Source organism: Cicer arietinum, chromosome 3, assembly GCF_000331145.2.
Source record: "Cicer arietinum cultivar CDC Frontier isolate Library 1 chromosome 3, Cicar.CDCFrontier_v2.0, whole genome shotgun sequence".
Taxonomy (NCBI): Eukaryota; Viridiplantae; Streptophyta; class Magnoliopsida; order Fabales; family Fabaceae; genus Cicer; species Cicer arietinum.
In genome coordinates, this window is record NC_021162.2 from 54,014,615 (window position 1) to 54,035,492 (window position 20,878).

A 20,878-nucleotide genomic window follows, 5' to 3' on the forward strand; every position below is an offset into this window, starting at 1 on the left:
TAATTGTTAATAGTTCTCGTTTCTCATAATAATTCTCAATTCTCGTCGATACACTTCTTTTTATATATATAAAATTATATTCAACATAATGATTTTTTTAGTGTTTGGACCAATAAAAAATTATATGCAAAGAGTTATTATTTTTTATAATGTGTAGACACAGTAAAGGTAACTTAAAATATATTAGGAAATTTGACCGTATCAATTTTTCAAATTTATTACATTAGATTACCATATAAAATTTTTCTAAAGTAAATTATCATATTTTATTTGTGTTGAAATAAAAAAAAAAAATTGAAATGGGGATGTACATGATGACACTTACAAATTTCCTTATTTAGAATTTATTTGTTTTATAATAGATAATAATAGATACTACACAAACTCTCCTCTATTTCTTATTATATATGTACACTTAAATAATAGTTTAAAAAACATAAGAGTAAAATATATGAATACAAAAAAAAAGTTATCGTTTTAGGGAAAAAAGTTAGGGGTTTGTATCTTTGAAATTTATAACAATTAATAACCATAATAATTATTTTAAAATATTCGTATTAATAGAATTTCCAATTTTCAATTTTGAATGTGATTAAAAAAAAGAATTTTCGATGAAAACTTAATTACTTTTTTTAAGGAGAAAATTTAATCACTACTAATCCTAAGACAAACGTATGGTGGTTTTAAAAGTAAGGAAAAATTATCAATTAAATTAATAAAATTCACACTCTTAGTTAGAGTAGGAGAGCAGTGAGAAAAATGTAAAGATGCATAAATAAATGAGAAAAATAATAGCATACATAAAACAAATAATTATGTCAGTGAAAAAAAAAAGATAATGAAAATTTAATATTTGATTAATAATAAAAAAGGAATTGATATATTACCATATATATTGCTGCATTGGTCTCATAGGTTTAATTTCAAGATTTTTCATTCAATCCATAATTTAGTACTACTATTGTATTTATTTTTTCTTCTAACCCTAAGAACATGCAATTTTGGAATAAATTGGTTGAAATGGAAACTTAGGATCCCATGCATAGGCAAAGTTGAGAGGTTTAGCATAATAAATGGGTTCTCCTTGATTGACAAGACACTCATCATTTGATGGGTCCCCCAATATTTCAGGATCAACGGATAAATATGTTTGAAATCCTTTGCAATTGAGCTTCAATTGTGACTGAGTACATATACAATTGTTGGTTATGTTGACACTCCACACTGGCATTCCATGTGCCCAACTTGAAGTTTTGTATTGCTTAATGCTAATGTCCTTCAAGGAGCATTCTCCATAAGCTGAAAAAGTATGAACCATGAATTAAACATTTAACATTGAAAAAGAAAATTAATAAGTTGATTACTATATATAACAAAATTACTTAAAAATCATTTTAGTCTCTGAGTTGTAAATGTTTGATACCGCAATAGCTATTAGATGTATCAAAATTATAAAAATATAATTAAATATTTTTTATTTTGTTTGAAAAAACAAAAAAGAATATAGTTAACTATCTAAGCACAAAATGTGCCTAGAAAAAATACAACAAGTTTTAAAAGCTCAATAAATAACGGTATAAACAACTATCATTATAGAACCTAAGTACAAAGAGCATATGGCAAAACATAACTTTTAAAGAGAAATACGAAAATAAGATTGAAAGACACCAACTAGACAAATTGTAAAACAATTTTTTTTTGTAATGTTTTAACCAATATCACAAAAGCACTTTAATATTCTCCAGCATTTTAAATTTAAACATTTTTGTTGTTGTTGTTAATCACAACAATTTGAAATTGTAATTTTAATATTTAAATATACCTTGGGAAACGAGGCCAAGGAAGAGGGTGAGAGAGAGAAGCTTGAAAATGGATGTCATTATGTGACTTTATAACGGTTTGTGCAAAATGAGTGTGTCACATATTTATAAAATCAAGTAGGAATGATGTCAAAGGAATGAATATTTTTTATAAATCAAAGTCAAAGGAATGAATATTTTTTATGCTACAATAAAGGAATGATTTATTTGCATTGATTTGTTTTTCACTTTTGTCATTTCTTTAATGTTGAAGAAAATTAATATTATATTTTTTAAAATATATTTTGAAAACAAAATTTACACTATTAAATCCGCATTTAATTGTATAAAAAAAATTGCATTTAAAAAAGGTTTTTGTAACCTTTTGTGGTCCATATGTCCTCATTAAAATTTGAGACATCCATTATAGGAGCTAAGTACAAAGACCATGTGGCAAAATATAACTCTTAAAGAGGAATACAAAAATAAGATTGGAAGACACCAACTAGAAAAATTGTAAAACAACTACTCTTTTTATGTTTTAACCAACACCACAAATAACTTTAACATTATCCACCGTTACAAATTTAAACATTTTTTTTTGTTAATGATAACAATTTATGATTGTAATTTTAATAGTTAAACATACCTTGGGAAACGAGGCCAAGGAAGAGAGTGAGAGAGAGAAGCTTGAAAATGGCATCCATTTGAGATTTGAGAAGGTAACTTTATACGGGTTTGTGCAAAAAGAATCTGTTGTTTGTCGCCTATTTATAAAATCAAGTGGTAACGAAGTTAAAGAAATTAATATATATTATGTTACATTAAAGGAATGATTTATTTGCATCGATTTGTTTTTCACTTTTGTCTTTTATTTAATATCGAGAAAAATTAATATTGCATTTCTTAAAATATATTTTGAAAAGAAAATTTGCATTATTAAATCAGCATTTAATTGTATAAAAAAAAACTGTTATATAAAAAAGGTTTTTTTAGCATTTATTAAATTGTATAAAAAAACTGTTATATACAAAAATTAATATTGCATTTTTAATTCTATATTTAAATTTCATTTAAAAAAGGTTTTTTTTAACCTTTTGTGGTTTACATGTCCAGATTCAAATTCAAAACATTCAACTTAACTATATTTAAATTCAGATTTAACGATTATCAATTTACCATTTAATATTCTCTTTTAATCAAAATAATAATAATACTATTATTATTATTATTATTATTATTATTATTATTATTAGGATTTTATTCATATATATCGTATGTATAAATAATTTTTACATTATCAATTAATTACAACTATTCTATCACTAATATTTACACATGTACAACACACACAGAAAAATTCATTTAATATAATTTATTTTATATTCATCTCCGTTCGAATTGTTTTCATCTTCATTGATTTGTGCCTTAATGGGATAAATATTCAAGAGTGTTTGAAGAAATAATTATTTTAAACAAGTTTTATTACTATATAAATCTCTAAGTTGTGGTTTGGGGATTTTTAATAGGCCATTAAACTTAAAATATTTGTAATAAGATCTCAAACTAATATATTTTTTGCAGTTAGGTTTTAATGAAATTAGATTATAATTAGGTCAATGAACTAAGCTTTTGTCTCACATTTTTTTTAATCTATTTTGTATAATTTTAGGGATATTAGTTCATTACCATCTGTATAAATATTTTGGTGTATAGTTGTGATAGGAAGGAGCCATAGAAAATAAAAGCATGCATTGAATACAAGTAGTATCTGCTATAATTTTGGATCAAATACCAATTGGTTATTCTCTATTTATAATAGGAAATCAAATTAGAAAATAAGCATTGGTTTGGTGTGACATTTCTTTATATAGTAGACTATTAGAACATGTTTTCTTCAATTGTCTAAAGAATAAAGAAGTGTGATGTTTTTGTGGTTGCAACTTTAAGGATATTAATACATTTGCATATGTATAATTTTTTGGTGTATAGTTGAGATTGGAAAGTGGCAAAAAAAATGAAAATATACATTGAATTAAAGTAGTATCTTCTATAATTTTAGACAAGTTACCAATTGGCAAGTATTTACTTATAATAGGAAATCCAACTAGAAAATTAACATTTTTATGATATGATATTTCTTTGTAGTAGAATAGTAGGATTAGAATGATATTTTTGGAATTATAACTTTAGAGATATTAATTTATTATAATTGTTTTGGTATATAGTTGAGATGAGAAGGAGATAAAGAAAATGAAAACATGCATTGGATTAAAGTAAAATCTTCTACAATTTTGGATTAGTTATCAATTGGTAATTCTCTACTAATAATAGGAAATCCAAATAAAAAATAAGCATCTGTATGATATGATCTTTCTTTGTAGTAGACTAATAAGGGAAGCTTTACCTCAACCATATGAAGCACTAAATTAGAATGATATTTTTGTGATTGCAACTTTAGAGATATTAATTAATTAGTATATATATAATCTTTTTGCTGTATAGTCGAGATGGAAAGGAGACAAAGAAAATGAAAATATGCATTGAATTAATTTTGGATCAATTTTTCTAGTCAGTCAGTCTCTATTTATAAAAGAAATCTAATCAGAAAATAAGTCTTAGTATGAAATTACATTCCTTTATAGTAAATATTAGGAGACACATTTCTTCAATTTTATGAAACAATAAAGTAGGGTGATTTTTTACTGATTGCAACTTTAAGGATATTAATTCATTAGCATATGTATAATATTTTTGGCATAAATTTGAGACAGGAGGGAGTCAAAAGAAAATGACAACCATTTGAGATTTGAGACAATAACTTTATAAGGGTTTGTGCAAAAGGAGTCACAGAAAAATTTGCATATAATTGTATAAAAAGAAACTGTTATAAAAAAAAAAACAGCATTTAAAAAATGTTTTTGTAGCTTTTTATGACATTCAACCTAATAATATTTAAGGGGAAAATTTAATATTGCATTTCTTATAATATATTTTGAAAACAAAAATTTGCATTATTAAATCCGAATTTAATTGTATAAAAAGAAACTGTTATATAAAAAAAACTGCATTTAAAAAATATTTTTGTAGCCTTTTGAGACATCCAACCTAATATTATTTAAGCTATAATTTAACAATATTTAAGCTAGAATTTAACTATTATCAATCTTCCTTTTAATATTTTTTAATCAAAAATAATTTTATTATTATTATACGAATTTTATTCATATACACGGTATGTGTAAATAATATTTAAAGTGACAATCAATTACAACTATTATATCGCTAGTATTCACATATGTACAACACAAGGAGAGAAATTCATTTAATATAATTTAATTTATATTCATCTTCGTTCGAATTGTCTTCGTCTTCATTGCTTTGTGTCTTAATGTGATAAATATTCAAGAGTGATTGAAGAAATATCAAAATCATTTTAAAATAACTATTTTAAACAAGTTTTATTATTGTATAAATCTCTAAGTTATGATTTGCGGATTTTTAATAGGCCATTAAGCTTAAAATATTTGTAATAAGATCTCAAACTTATATATTTTTCGCAGTTAAGTTTTAATCAAAATGGATTATAATTAGGTCAATGAACTAATTTTTTGTCTCACATTTTTTTAATCTATTTTGTACAACTTTAGTGATATTATCTCATTACCATCTCTATAAATATTTTGATGTATAGTTGTGATAGTAATGAGCCATAGAAAATGACAGCATGCATTGAATTAAAGTAGCATCTCCTATAATTTTGGATCAAGTACCAAATGGTTATTCTCTATTTGTAATAGCAAATCAAATAAAAAAATAAGCATTGGTTTCTTGTGACATTTCTTTGTATTAGACTAGTTGACATGTTTTTCTTCAATTGTCTTAAGAATAAAGTAGTATGACATTTTTGATGTTGCAACTTTAGGGATATTAATATATTTGCATCCATATAATTTTTTGGTCTATATAGTTGAGATTGGAAAGAGGCAAAGAAAATGAAAATATGCATTAGATTAAAATAATATCTTCTATAATATTTTGGACCAGTTAGCAATTTCGAAGTATTTACTTATAATAAAAAATCCAACTAGAAAATTAACATTCGTATGATATGATCTTTCTTTGTAGTAGATTAGTATGGAAAACTTTTCCTCCACTGTATGAAGTACTAAATTAGAATGACGTTTGTGGGGTTGCAACTTTAGAGATATTAATTCATTAGAATCTATAATTTTTTTGGTGTATAGTTGAGATGGGAAGGAGACAAAGAAAATGAAAACATGCATTGGATTAAAGTAGTATCTTCTATAATTTTGGATTAGTTACCAATCGGTAATTCTCTACTTATAATAGAAAATCAAATTAGAAAATAAGCATTCATATGATATGATTTTTCTATGTAATAGACTAATAGAGGAAGCTTTTCCTCAAGCACATGAAGCACTAAATTAGAATGATGTTTTTGTGATTGCAACTTTAGAGATATTAATTCAATAGTATATATATAATTTTTTTTGTGTATAATCGAGATGGGAAGGAGACAAAGAAAATGAAACCATGCATTGAATTAAAGTAGCATCTTCTATAATTTTAGATCAATTTCTAGTTAGTTAGTCTCTATTTGTAATAGAAATCTAACTTGAAAATAAGTCTTAGTATAGTATTACATTTATTTGTAGTAGATAGTAGGAGACACATTTTTTCAATTTTATGAAACACTAAAGCATGACGACTTTTTTGTGGTTGCTACTTTAAGGATATTAATTCATTAGCATATGTATATGTAGACTTGATACGGGAAGGAATAAAAGAAAATTAAAACATGCATTGAATTAAAGTATCATCTTTTATATTTTTTGAATAATTTCCAATTGGTTAGTCTATTTATAATAGAAATCCAACCTAAAAATAAGTCTTAGTATGATATTACATTTCCTTGTAGTAAAATAGTAGGAGATGCATTTCTTCAATTTTATGAAGCATTATAGTAGGATGACTTGTTTGTGGTTGCAACTTTAGGGATATTAATTTATTTGTATCTATGTAATTATTTTTGTGAATATAGTTGATATTGGAAGGGCCAAAGAAAATGAAACATGCATTGAATTAAATAACATCTTCTATAATTTTGGATCAAATACCAATTGGTTAGTCTATGTTTATAATAGGAAATCCAACTAGAAAATAAGTATGTGTATAGTATGATATTTCTTTGTAGTAGAATAGTAGGAAATGCTTTTCTTCAATCTTATGAAACACTAAAGTATAATGACTTTTTTGTGGTCGTAGCTTTAAGGATATTAGTTCATTAGTATATATATATATTTTTTTTGGTGTATAGTTGTGATGGGAAGGAGTCAAAGAAAATGAAAACATATAATGAATTAAAGTAACCTCTTCCATACTTTTGGATCAATTATCAATTGGTTAATTTTTATTTCTAATAGGAAATCAAATATGAAAAAGAGCAATGGTATGATATGTCCTATGTTTATAGTAGACTAGTAGAAGATGTTTTTCTCCAACTGTATGAAGCACTAAAATATAATTTTTTTTTCGTCATTCGCAACTTTGGCGATATTAATTCTTTGTATCTATATAATTTTTGAGGTGTATAGTTGAGATTACAAGGCCAAAGAAAATGAAAATATGTATTGATTTAAAGTAGCATCTTCTGTAATTTCGGATTAATCACCAATTGGTTAGTATATATTTATAATAAAAAATTCAACCGAAAACAAAAACATTGATATGGTATGATCTTTCATTATAGTAAACTAATATGGAAAACTTTTCTTCAACCTTATCTAGCCTCAAAGTACGATGACGTTTTTGTGGTTACAATTTTAGGGGTATGAATTCATTAGCATATATATAATTTTTTGGGTGTAAAGTTGGGATGGGAAGGAGGCAGAGAAAATGAAAACATACATTGAATTAAAGTAGCATGTTTCATAATTTTTTTATCAATAACCAATTGGTCAATCTTTATTTATAATATGAAATCCAACCAGAAAATAAGCACCGGTATGGTATGATCTTTCTTTGCAGTAGACTATTAGGAGATGCTTTTCTTCAACCTTATAAAGTACAAAAGTATGCTGACTTTTTTGTGGTTATAATTTTAGAGATATTAATTCATTAACATATGTATAATTTTTTGGGTGTATAGTTGTGATGGAAAGAAGTCAAAGAAAATTAAAACATGCATTGAATTATAGTAGCATCTTCTATAATTTTGGATTAATGACCAATTGATTTGTTTCTATTTATAATAGAAAATCAAACATGAAAAAAAGTGTTAGCATGATATGACATTTCTTCGTAGTAAACTAGTAGGAGATTTTTTTCTTCAATTGTATGAAGTATTAAAGTAGGATGACTTTTTTGTTGTTGTAGCTTTAAGGATATTATTTTATTAGAATAATAGCTTATGCATAGTTTTTATGGGTGTATAGTTGAGATGGAAAGGAGGCAAAGAAAATGAAAACATGCATTGAATTAATGTAGGATCTCCATTAATTTTCGATCAATAACCAATTAGTTAGTCTCTATTTATATTAGAAAATCCAATCTAAAAATAAGCATTGTTATAATGTGATCTTTCTTTATAGTAGACTATTAAACACTAAAGAAAGATGATTTTTTGTGGTTGCAACTTTAGAGATAGTACTTCATTAACATTTGAAAAAAAAAAACTCTAGTGTATAGTTGAGATGGAAAGGAGTCAGAGAAAATAAAAACATGCATTAAATTATAGTAGCATCTTCTATAATTTTGCATCAATTAGCAATTGATTAGTCTCTATTTATAATAGAAATTATAATATAAAAATAAACATTGATATGATATGATCTTTCTTTTCTTTATAGTAGAAGATGTTCTACAATTTCAGTACCTTTTCTTTAAATTTGTGAGTAAATATTGAAGAGTTAATCAACTATCACCATAAATTAATGCACCACAAAATAAAAATAAATGTCTCAAAAAGAAAGAGGTTTTAGGCCCGAGCTAAATAAAATTCATGTTCTTTAATAAAATAATAAAATAAATAAATAAACTAGATTCAACCATAAGAACAAAAGATATAGATACGCTTAATTGTAATTTTAGTCCCGTCTATTATTATCAATTCACAAAATTAGTTTCACTATTTTAAAAGTATTTTAATCTCTCTCATATTTTTGAACTAAAAAACGACATTTGATATATTTTTAATGAGGTAACATACAATTTAATTATTCATATGTAATTAATTTAATAAAAAAAATGAAGAAAAAAAATTAAAATTTTTACTATATTTTATTTTAATTTTATAGATATTAATAATTTTACATCATTCTATTATACACGTTTGGTCATTTTTTTTAAGTCAAGAGAATAATTAAAACTGTTCTCCTATCTACTTTTAAAATATGTAAACCAATTTTGGTGAATAAATAAAAATGGAATAACTAAAATTATAATTAAAAAAAAATAAAATATAAAAGTAGATTCAGTCTAGAAGTTTCTAAACCTAAAACAGCTGCACTGAGGAGTGGGTGGCGGCTACTACTCTCTACAGAGAGAGAAGGGAAGAGTGTTTTCAGAAAGGAGGAATGAAAAGAGAAAATGCCGAACCACCTCTTTTCCTTCACCACCCGTCGTATACCATTCTCTCTCCGTCGCTTCCTCAGCCAATCCATTCCCCACGACCCATACGACCCGCCGTTTTCCCCCACATCAAAACCTCAATCCAAAAACAACAAAAAACAAAAACAAAATCATAACAGCAACTGCGACTCAAATCTCCCTCTTAAATCAAACCTTCCATTCAACTTCGTTTATTCTTATTCCGAAACTAACCCCTCCATTAAACCCATAAGCTTCCGTGAATCCCCCAAATTCTCTCCTTTCGGACCCAACCGACTCGACCGCAAATGGACCGGCACTTCCGCCCCGGTTCACAACGAACCGGACCAAAAAACAATCGAAGCGGATCGTAACCGGATCCTGGGAGCCCCACTAAACGACGAAGAGGTCGCCGACCTCGTCGAACGCTACCGCCACAACGACTGCAACCGACAAATCAATTTAGGAAAAGACGGAGTCACTCATAACACATTGGATTCAATTCATAACCATTGGAAAAAGGCTGAAGCTGTTAGAATTAAATGCTTAGGCGTTCCAACTTTAGACATGGACAATGTTTGCTTCCACCTTGAAGAAAAATCTGGCGGGAAAATTATCTATAGAAAATTGAATATATTGCTTTTATACAGAGGACGTCATTATGATCCTAAGAAAAGGCCAATTATACCTCTTATGTTGTGGAAGCCTTATGCACCGATTTATCCTAAACTTGTGAAGAATGTAATTGATGGTTTGACTTATGAGGAAACAAAGGAATTGAGGAATAAGGGTTTGGAGTCACAGCCTCTGATGAAACTTAGTAGAAATGGTGTTTATGTGAATGTGGTGGAGAGGGTTAGGGAAGGTTTGAAGATTGAGGAGGTTGTGAGATTGGATTGTAGTCATGTGGGTACAAGTGATTGTAAAAGGATTGGTGTCAAGTTGAGAGATTTGGTGCCTTGTGTTCCGATTTTGTTCAAGGATGAACAGATAATTATTTGGAGAGGGAATTTAAATCAAGAACAACATAAAGATCTATAATGGGGTACTAAAACTAAAGGTTGTAAGGATTTGGATTCTCTGCACTTGTATTATGACACAGTTACTTGCAGTAATCAATCTCGGACAATGATTTGAATCGGACTATTTAGATTACAGTACACTGAAACAATTTCGACCATTTATTGAGATTGAACAGTTGTAAAAGTTAACTGCGTCACACAGTTGGTTACATTAGGGATACACTCAGCAGGCATTGGCAGGAGGTTGTTACTTGACTATAAGGTGAAGTTAATATTCATTTAAATTGGAATTGTTGTATGGTAACATTTCCTTGACTTATGAATTTTGATTAGATAGAGTTTTCTTTTGTTCATGATTGAAATCACTCAAATCAGCTTGCTACTGCACAGGTAGGATTTCAGGATGTATGCCTTTTGAATATAAAAAATTGCACTGATATGAGATTGTTGAATAAATTTGTCTATGCATTTTACAAAAAGATCTGTGTTGTGTATATCACTTATTCCAAACATCACAGCATTAATATATCTTCATGTTTATTTAGGAATATAAAGTAATGTCATGTTGTAGGAACCTTATCGATCTTTTCCCTGTCTAAGTTAAGGTTAGTTTAGTAAATTTGTTGCATTAATTAAAGTTTATCCTTCATAGGTTAATCATCATTTTTTGTGGTCAAGCGAGAATCTTTGCCATCATTTATTCCCATCTCCGAATTGCTTAAATTAGTCCTTCTTTTTGCAGGTTTTGCTGTATTAAATGTTGAGGTTTAGCAAGTTTCTGAACTTGTTTACTCAATTTGGTCATATCTCAGAATTGGTTTGACTAAAATTATTCCTTGTTCAGTTGCATTTAGTTTGAGTGGTGTTGAGTCCACTAAAATGTTGTTAGAATAAAAGCATTTAGTTTGGTATAGAGAGCCAAACTCTTTGTTGGAACCCTTTGTATCTTCATTAAGTGTTAACCTTTCTTATTACTTTCATCTATTTAATGGGTAATGAAAGAACTTAAGAATTTGGAAATTTTGCACATTAGTTTGATTGAGCTTTGCTTTCTGCTTAATTTCTCTCGCACCTTGCTGCAGTTCCCTATTGCAAACTATTGAGCATTGAGGATAAGTTGTGTGGATGAAGTGCATACAGCAGAAGTTCCACATGCAACATAATGGAGAAATATTTCCATGGATATTGGTGGCTGTGCCAACATGTAAGCAAAAGATTTGACACAACAAATGGTTGTTGTTTAAGAAACAAAAGGAAAACCATGTAATATGCCTTACAAGTAATAAGCAATGTAGCACGTGTCAGTGATATGTAGGAAGCAATTGTTTGTCACTTGCATCGGCAACAATCGATATCCTAAATAGGAATGTGAATAAATTTAGAAGAGGGAAGATTAATATTGATTCAGATTTTTCATAAAACATATTGATCAAGGTTGTTGGTGGAAAGTATTGGTCGGTTGATTGATTTCTCAGGAAAGTCTTCCTCTTTAGAGTCAAGTTGATTTAGAGGAGCTGAGATGCATTGTAAGTGGGTGGGAGAATTTCTCAGGAAAGTCGTCCTCTTCTTTTGTGCCAGTACAAGTTGATCTCAACTGCCTGATATTGAAGAGATGTAGAACCTTTGAAAGAATGAACATCAGGAAGCATTGTAACGAGCAGTTGTATATTGAAGAGAAAGTATGTAAGATGGTGGATGATGTCATGCAACAATGGATTTCGATACTGCCACCATCAGAAGATGTCACCTCCATATTCTCTTCAGACCACCAGCAGCCTTACTATTTGAATCAGCCACCATATCAGACGCCATCTCTAGACGCCTGCACAATCTCAATACCCTCCTAGTAGGACTCCTATGTGTTATGAAATTACATTTAATAGTTTGATGCAAGGAATACTACAACTTTTAGTAGAATTATGATGAGGCATACAAAGCTAGATTATTATGGTGGGGGAGTTGCATTATTAAATATTTATTGTGTTATTTTTATTTTGTTAATTTTGTAGGACTAGAAAATGCAGTTTTTTTTTATGGGGATTGCAAATGAAATTTTAAAATTTTGTAGGGATTAAAAAATTTATTTAACTCAAAGAAAAATAGAGTTCAAGGAAAGAAAAAAAGTTGTTAAATAATCATCCTAATTTTTGAAAAATTGTGTCGTTGAATGGAGACTATTATTATTTCTATTTTTTTTTTAATTTTAATTCCTTTGAAATATATTAAGTTGATGTGTTAAAATTGATCATTCTCATTGGAATACAATGTAAAATAACTTTAAATCTTCGTGCATTAAATTAAATCTTTTCTTTTATATTAAACTACTAAGTAATCATTCTTACTTTCTATTCTTTTTATTTTCTTTTTACTTTTCTTTTTCCTTCATCAATCAAACAAAAAGTAAACAAAGTAGAGACTAAGTTGTTTCGGTCAAATTTTTTTTTCTTAGGAATTAAATTGGATCTCATTTTTTCTCAATAATTAAAATGAATTTTTATTCAAAAAATAAAATTACAACTTTATCGGTTATTAGTCTTTGTTAATTTCAACAATTTTTATTAAGAAAATGTCATAATTGATTTCCACTAATAATTAATCCAGGGGTTTAAACGACGTTTGAAATGCGCTAAATTAAAAGGCTTTTGTATTTATTATATTTTTATATTAAATATAATTTATCTTTACAAAATTAATTTGTAAGGTAGAGATGTCTAAATTAAAAATAGAGAAATAATTTATATAAATTGTTTTGAGAGTTCAGACCCTTATCCTTAAGTATTTATTTGTAAAGAAAACATTAAGATCAAGAGTCCTTAAATTATAAGGATGAGAATGAGAACTACAATTAGAAAGATTGTATACATATAATAGGAAGATTGTATACATATAATAGGAATAAAGGAAAGTAAATCAGGATAATATCTCAACAACACTGTTCTGTTGATTTTTAGCGCTTAGAAATATTGTCTTTCTTGTAGTGATTCACCTTTTGCTTTTTAAAGTTATGCATCTACACAAGTAAATTAAAGATTGATTAATTAAAGAGAAAGTTGTACATGTTTGAGAATGATTCTGCCAAGAAAACTACCATTAGTGTGCAACATTCTCCTCATACTCCTTCCACGATGGGCAATAATCCCAAGTCTTTCTCTCAAAGCTTGAATTAGTGTAACTTTATTTTTCTTTATTGTCATTTTTGTCACTTGTTAACTACATTAGAGATTAATAATGCACGATCAACAGCTTGCTTATAAGTATAGAAAGTCAGAATTAGATATTTACTTTGTTGAGCCACCTTTGAATTTTGAGTACGATGAACATTCTGAATTTTGTGTATTTGTGTTCTATTTGAATTGTCTCATGATGATGATGATTGTGGTGGTAGTGACGGTGGTAAAGATGTTAATGATGATTATTAAGATGATGAAAAAGAGATTTCGTTGTCAACATTTAAGTGGACATCATTCAAATTTAGTCATGACGAAGACTAATTAAAATTACCATTTACTCTTTTTTTTTGTTGGCATGGATTTAAAAATTGAATTCAAGTAAACAATGCATAATTTTGGTAATTTTCTTACAAAAATTGTTAATGTTAATTCACCCCCTTTAAGTTTGAGGCTTATGAAAAAAGTGGGTTTGTAGTTTTAGTCAATTGGGCCTTTTCCATTTTTTATTGAAATTGTCCCTACTTTTGACAAAAAATAAAATTTGAGGGTTTACCAAATCCCTAATTCCGAGGTTGAAGATTCTTTTCATTGTTTTGTTTGTATGGTTGAGCAAAATCATTCCCCTACTTTGTTGAGCTACCTACTTAAGAATTATTGATGTATAAAAATCTTTTATTTATTTATTTTTATAATTTACTAATCTTAAGTTAAGTGTGTATTGGTGAACCAATCCACCTTTGAATATAACACGTTTGAAGGTTAAGCGACTTGACTAAAAAACAGAAAAGAAGCTTGGGCCACTAGTATTTGTTTAAAATCATATCTCAGCACGTCTTTGGTGCACCTAAAAAAATAACAATGTCATGAGCACCACACATCCACACCTCTTATATTTTCAAACTCAATGTTGTTAGTTTCAAAAATTAATCACTTGAATAAATTATAATATCTCATCTCATGACATTTTAAATCACAATACACGTTGAGTTAGCAAAATATGGTATGCAAATTAGAAAATAATCATATTAAAAAGTGTAAATTTAAACTCATAATCTACACAATCACATTATTTATATGCTTGGATTGAGTTGAATATTTGAAGAGCATAAAAACAACTCACTATTTAATCTCTCAATTACCATCAACTCTCAATATATTGTCATATTGCATCAGACTCTTTTTGAATTTAGATACTTTTTTAGTCTTCATTCGCAAAAGACTTCAAAAATCTATTACATTTTCTTTCCTTCAATATGTTCAAAGTTATAATTTTCTATCGAGGAGAGACACTTTCAAATCGATGACATCCTCTAATATGTACCTCGATCACCTTGTTATCACCGTCTCCGTGGTTGATTATCTCACAACATTGTCTACGTGGCGCCTGTTCATCCCCCAAATTTCAATTAAGTTAGGAACCAATTAATCATAGAGAAAAAAAATAGAAGTTTGTGTAAGAATTAAACCAACAATATATAGTTAAATAAATTTTTAATCTCTATAAAATTTCACAATTTAATTTTTAGTCCTAATTTATGTAATAATTTTGTAGACATAAAAAATGTAATCATTTATACCGATACTAAATATGACATTTTAAAATTTTCTAAGAACTAAAAATTTATTTAACTCTATTAATAAATATATTACTTACATTTTCATAATATAAAATAATGTATGAATAAATAAATTGATTATAATTTAATCCATTAAATATTTAAAAAATTCACCTCCATTAAACTAACTTGAAAGTAGGATTTTAATTTTTTTGTAATCAATAGTAAATCATGTTGCACATGAAATATTGAAAACTGAAAAACTAAATTCCTATTTAACTTCACATTGGATTTGTGAGAATCATGATATTAACTAACTATGATTTTGTAAAAACTTTTGCAAAATCTAAACCTAGATTGAGTAAAAAAAAAAGTAAATGAGTTGCAAAAATATTTCTTACCTCTTTCCACGTGTGAGGCATAAGTAGAGGTGCGGAAACATTGATGTATTGAACGGCTAAAGCCGGCGCGAAATCACTACGCTCACAATCTTTCCACGTAACATCGTTGTATCTTTTATAACTAGACCGGGTGAGTCCCCGACCCAAATCATCAACCCGGTCCATAAAATACGTTAGCGAATTTTCACACGGGTCATTCTTAACGGCTCGGGTGTTAAAGGTAAACGGGCCATCACTCCAAGTCCGCCACGTTTTGAATGTTTTGGACGCCATTTCAAGATCTTTGGCTGTTGGTAAAAAGGGAAACAACTCAGCGCTGTAGCCCCATGAAACTGATACGGACCAATTTCGAGTGTGGTCGTAGCAGAAACTCTGTTGGACGGTCCGACCCGGATCCGATTCGTAAGCGGTTATTAGTTTTTTAACGGAGTCAACACGTGTCATGTTGGGGAAAATTGGATCCACGTAGTCTAAGTGATGCAATGATACCAATGGTGCTACTGGGTGCGCCGCCAATAAACCATAAGGGTTCCCACGTATATCAACCTGTCATTTTTAAACATAAATATTAGCTAAAAGACTTGCTGACAAAAATGCTAAAAAGGGAATAGTAAGACATTTTTATCAAAAAAATATTCATTTGATGAAATTTAATGTTTTCACTAAATTATGAAATAGAATAAATGTGATATATTTTTTCTACTGTTAATGAATTCTCGTTAATTTATATGAATGTTTTTTGGCAAAATATAATAATAATAATAATAATAATAATAATAATAATAATAATAATAATAATAATAATAATAATAATAATAATAATAATAATAATAATATATGAACTCAATTACATTTTACTTGATCCCGAATGAATTATAATAAAATTTAATTAAGTATGCATATTAAGAAAATTAAGTAATCACTTTTAATAATTGTAATATCGTCAACTGTCCTTTTTGTGTGTTGAATACATGTTGTCTAAATTATCTCTTATGAAGTTATGATTGATATAAATTGAATCATACTTTTTGAAACAATAATATTTTTTTTAATAAATAAACATTGCAAATATCATAGTTAAACTAATAGTATTTTAAATATGAATTTAATTTGAATGCACAAATAATAGAAATAACTTTTATATTGTGAATCAAACACAAAAGTTAAATTATAATAGTATTTGATTTTTTACTGTAAATGTGATGTTTAATTATAATTATGATTGATTATAATATGTATATATGTAAAACTTGGTACGTTCCATTAAAATTAAACTCTTTAGAAATGCTATATTTAAAAGGTTTTAAATGGCTTATGTTTTTGGTATAAAAATATTTTACACTAATATCTAATAAAAGTATTTTATTTTTTCATGCTACTCCATCATACCTTTATAGGGTTACTTTAAAACTAATAATATATGATACCGAAAAAGCACCATAGTTTTTTTTGGTAATTATATAAAAATAATAATTTTTCATTAAATGAGATCATCGAACTCTAATTAAAATAAGAAAAAAATTAAAATTTATGTAGACTTAAAAACGACATAGAAATTAATCTCATAAATAACCAAACTTGGTAGTTAGCAAAATATTCTGTTTGAATAGAATGATTCTTTCACAATCACTTTGACTTTCTTTCTACATAATAATAATAATACAATTCTAAAAATCTTTATTTCCGAATAAGTTCACAATCATAAAAACCTTGAATGGACAGATATGACCGTAAAAAATTCATGTTATGATTTTTTTAACAAAAATAGAAGATAAGCTAATCAAAGTATCAAAGTAAATAGTACGCTAATGCTAATTACATGCCTCAGTTTGTGCTACTTGAACGGTTCATTCAACCTAATATTGATGATTCTTAATTATAATTTTCAAATCTCCAAAAATTACTTAATAATTATTGGCTAAATAAAAATTAATGTTTATGAAAAACTAAAAATTTAATTTAATTTATGATGTACCTGATGAAAACCTGGCTCTTTGGTAATCTGAACGCCGATTTCACTAATGCAACTTTGAATTTTCTGATCAGAACCATAAAAGTCAGAATACCGATCAATGCAACCGTCCAATATCTTCACAAGCTCCGCCGCCAAAGGGTAGCTTATAGCAAACCCTCCGCCGCCATAAGCCATTGTATAAAAATGTATAACATCTTGCTCTACACTCTCTGAATTCCCACCAATATAATACATTTGATTATGATCATATTTTGATAACACCGTAACGAGATTGTGAGTGAAGAACACCGTGTCATCGTCGCCCATCACAAACCACCTCACATTATCTAACCCTAGCTCAAAACTCTCTTTTATTATCCTCGCTATGCGAATAGCTGAACGAGAGCCATACCAACATGTATACTTAAATGACGACGTGTCGCCAGAGACTTTAAACGAAGGTGAAGTCTCTGGCCACGTCTCATTTTTTGGCGGCTCTTTGTCTAGCCACACAAAACCTCTGGTGGTGTTTGGTTGCCACCAGAGTTCGCTGTAGTAGCGACGTGTGTGCCAGGTGGATGTAGAGCCGCCAATACCAAACAAGATGTGGGAGATGTTGGTGGGCTCTTCGACTGATTCTATGTTGAGGGTTTTTGGGGATCGGAGTTGGAACATTTGTTTGAAGGCAATTTGATCATAGTTTTGTTGTGGTTGGTTGTAAGTTAGAGAAAGATAGAAAAAATGGGTAATGAGAAAGATGGTGGAAATTGCTAGACCCACTTTGAGGAAGAGAGTAAGAAGGTCACTGGATTTGATCATGGTGGGGAAGAGAAAGGTTTTCCATTGTTTGTTGAGAAGGTCGGATTCTACAGAAGAAGACATTTGAAAATAGCAATTAGATGATGAAAGTTTTGAGCTAAATTGATGAAAAAGAGTTTATGTATATATATTTTGTACAGAGAATATGAATTTATAATATACTCCACATGTATAATGTAGTGTTTCGGTTTAGGGAGGCAAGTGTGGTGGATTAAGTAGTTAGTGGCGTGAACGTTTTCCTTTATTTTAGGTCGGAGCAATGGAATATGGAAGCCTACTTAAATGGGCCAGACTCTGTCGGCCCACCTTTGCTTAAAGAGTCATGAGTCAGTTCGGCCCGATTTGCTTTATTATTAAACTATAATTTGAGAAATCTATTATTCAGTTTCACTATCTTTATTTTTTACCTCCAAATCACATAAAAAGATCCTTTTATCTTTTTTACTCTCTACTATTTCAATAGTCAATTTTTTTAAAAAAGTTTAAAAGAATATCAAAATTTTGCATGAATGTGAAACTTATGAAATGTAATTTTTTTTAGAATTTAAATTTTTTCTGAAAAGATGGATGAATGTGAAACTTTCGAAATGCATTTTTTTTACAAAATTTTAAAAAACAAAAATATGAATAAATCCAAAACTTTTGACATGCAATTTTTCAAAAATTTTAACTGTTTTTTTTTTTTTGAAATTCAATTTTTTCAAAAGTTTTAAATTTTTTTGAAACTTCAGTTAAATGTGAAATTTTTTAAATGCATTTTTTTTTAAGTTTTAAAAATAAAAATAAAAATATTGATGAATGTGAAACTTGTGTGATGTCATTTCTTTTTAAAATTCAAAATTTTAGATGAATATAAAACTTATGAAATATAATTTTTACTTAAAGGGCCAGTTGATAATCTGATCCATATTTGCCACAAACTAAATAAATCCCACGGAAAAGACTTAGTTTATTTTTTGACTTGATTTTTTATAGCCCAACCTGTACTAAAGTTCGGGCTAAAGTGTGGTTTATTGGACCTGACCATTTTTACTGTTTACATTTTCATTTTTTCTTTTACAAAAACTTAGGAGCTTTTTTAGTCCTATAATAATCAGTTTTAAAAGTCTATATCGAAAATATGAATTTTAAAGTTACAACATAGGATGCTGTAAAAAAAAGGAAAATTTTTAAAGTTATAAATGTTTTGATTTGAATTTAATAACTCTTATATTATAGTTCAGTTGGTAGTGAGAATGAATAAAAGGTAGTACTGATAATGAATTGTTACAAAAAGAAAAAAAATTAATTGATTCAATTAAATTATTCATACTCCTATAATAGCTAATGTTGCTATTAATAACAATTAACAATCAAATCAATAACAAAATTATTTTTTTTATTTGTTATAAATTGATTGCATGTTAAAAAAAAATTCCATCTAACCGTCAACAATCACATTTAAAAATAAAAAGTGTCAAAATAACTGGATTTGGAAAGTTATGAGGTCAGGAGTGCATTTTATTATATAAATTAGATATTTGCACTTGGTATTTATTATTTTGTTGAAATGAAGGGATTTAGTTCGGGAATGTTGTTTAGATGCTATTGTTTCAAGTTGAAGAAGTCACTCTTGATGGAATTCAGAGTTATGGGAAGAATCACAACCTAGGTATGTCACTTGACATAATTAGGGGTGTTTAAAAAAATCAAAAACTGAACCAAACTACTAAATTGAACCGAACCGAACTGATTTTGAACTGAACTGATTTATAAAAATTGAGAACCGAACTGTTTTCAAACTGATTTTTTAAAACAAGAACTGAACCGAACCAGTTTTCAGTTTAAAAAACTGAACCGAACCGGTTTTTAATTTGAAAAAATTGAACTGAACTGATTTTTATTTCAAAAAACTTGAACCGAATTTGTTTTTTTATAAGTAATTAGGGGTAATTATGTCAAATTTGGCCTATATGAACAAAAAAGCTAAGTTAAATCAGTTCGGTTCGGTTCAAAATAATCCTTTTAAAATACTACAGTGTACACGATGAGATTTTGCGGCTTTAGTGAATGAGAATTGCTATTGGTCGAGACTTGAAAGATGTGTCAAAGTTGTCAAATTTACCACTTGGTCAAGGCCAAAAAAGCCAAAACATGGAGAATATATTTCGATGGACTTTGTTATTGGATAACATCGATATCAGTGTTCGAAAGGTTATGTGATAATAGATGTGGACATATTCTTAAAATCTGCTCACTTTATCTCATGCCAAGAGACTAATGATGAAGTTATTCAAGTTGCTGATTTATATTTCAAGGAATTTGTTCGCCTTCATGGTATTCCAAAAACTATCATTTTAGTTCAAGATGTAAAATTCTTAAGCCACTTTTGGAGAATCTTAAAGAAAAATATGGGAACTAAACTTCAATTTAGTAGTGCTAGTCCTTCCCAAACAAATGGATTAATAGAAGCTGGTAATAGTATTTTGGGAAACCTACTTTGAAGCATTATCTGTAAAAACTTGAAGAAGTGAGATCTTATCCTTGCATAAGTTGAATGTACTTTC

General features: G+C 28.0%; 3 protein-coding genes across 6 annotated transcripts; 1 reads left to right on the forward strand and 2 right to left on the reverse strand.

Moving 5' to 3' along the window:
- Positions 1 to 876: 876 nt before the first annotated feature.
- LOC101497585 (protein TAPETUM DETERMINANT 1-like) lies at positions 877 to 2,561 on the reverse strand. Of its 2 annotated transcripts, none has more exons than XR_012162166.1 (2): positions 1,823 to 1,913; positions 877 to 1,299 (listed from the first exon to the last, which is right to left on the reverse strand). XR_012162166.1 is itself a non-coding variant. In XM_004492121.4 (2 exons), the coding sequence occupies exons 1-2, from the start codon at positions 2,504 to 2,506 to the stop codon at positions 986 to 988; spliced, it is 372 nt and encodes a 123-aa protein (XP_004492178.1). In that variant the 5' UTR covers positions 2,507 to 2,561; the 3' UTR covers positions 877 to 985. The 2 variants fall into 2 exon arrangements, 1 of the variants encoding a protein (XP_004492178.1); XM_004492121.4 differs by lacking the exon at positions 1,823 to 1,913 and adding an exon at positions 2,449 to 2,561.
- A 6,743-nt stretch (positions 2,562 to 9,304) lies between these two features.
- On the forward strand, positions 9,305 to 12,419 carry LOC101494131 (CRS2-associated factor 2, mitochondrial). Of its 2 annotated transcripts, none has more exons than XM_004492114.4 (2): positions 9,305 to 10,694; positions 11,515 to 12,419. In XM_004492114.4, exon 1 carries the CDS (start codon positions 9,411 to 9,413, stop codon positions 10,449 to 10,451), a length of 1,041 nt encoding a protein of 346 aa, XP_004492171.1. In that variant the 5' UTR covers positions 9,305 to 9,410; the 3' UTR covers positions 10,452 to 10,694; positions 11,515 to 12,419. The 2 variants fall into 2 exon arrangements, with proteins under 2 accessions (XP_004492171.1, XP_073222753.1); XM_073366652.1 differs by lacking the exon at positions 11,515 to 12,419 and adding an exon at positions 11,175 to 11,461.
- Positions 12,420 to 13,229: 810 nt separating this feature from the next.
- LOC101494656 (uncharacterized) lies at positions 13,230 to 18,505 on the reverse strand. Of its 2 annotated transcripts, XR_012162420.1 has the most exons (4): positions 17,535 to 18,505; positions 15,560 to 16,105; positions 13,521 to 14,986; positions 13,230 to 13,442 (listed from the first exon to the last, which is right to left on the reverse strand). XR_012162420.1 is itself a non-coding variant. In XM_004492116.4 (3 exons), the coding sequence occupies exons 1-3, from the start codon at positions 18,393 to 18,395 to the stop codon at positions 14,876 to 14,878; spliced, it is 1,518 nt and encodes a 505-aa protein (XP_004492173.2). In that variant the 5' UTR covers positions 18,396 to 18,505; the 3' UTR covers positions 13,230 to 14,875. The 2 variants fall into 2 exon arrangements, 1 of the variants encoding a protein (XP_004492173.2); XM_004492116.4 differs by having other exon boundaries at positions 13,230 to 14,986.
- Between the last annotated feature and the right edge of the window lie 2,373 nt (positions 18,506 to 20,878).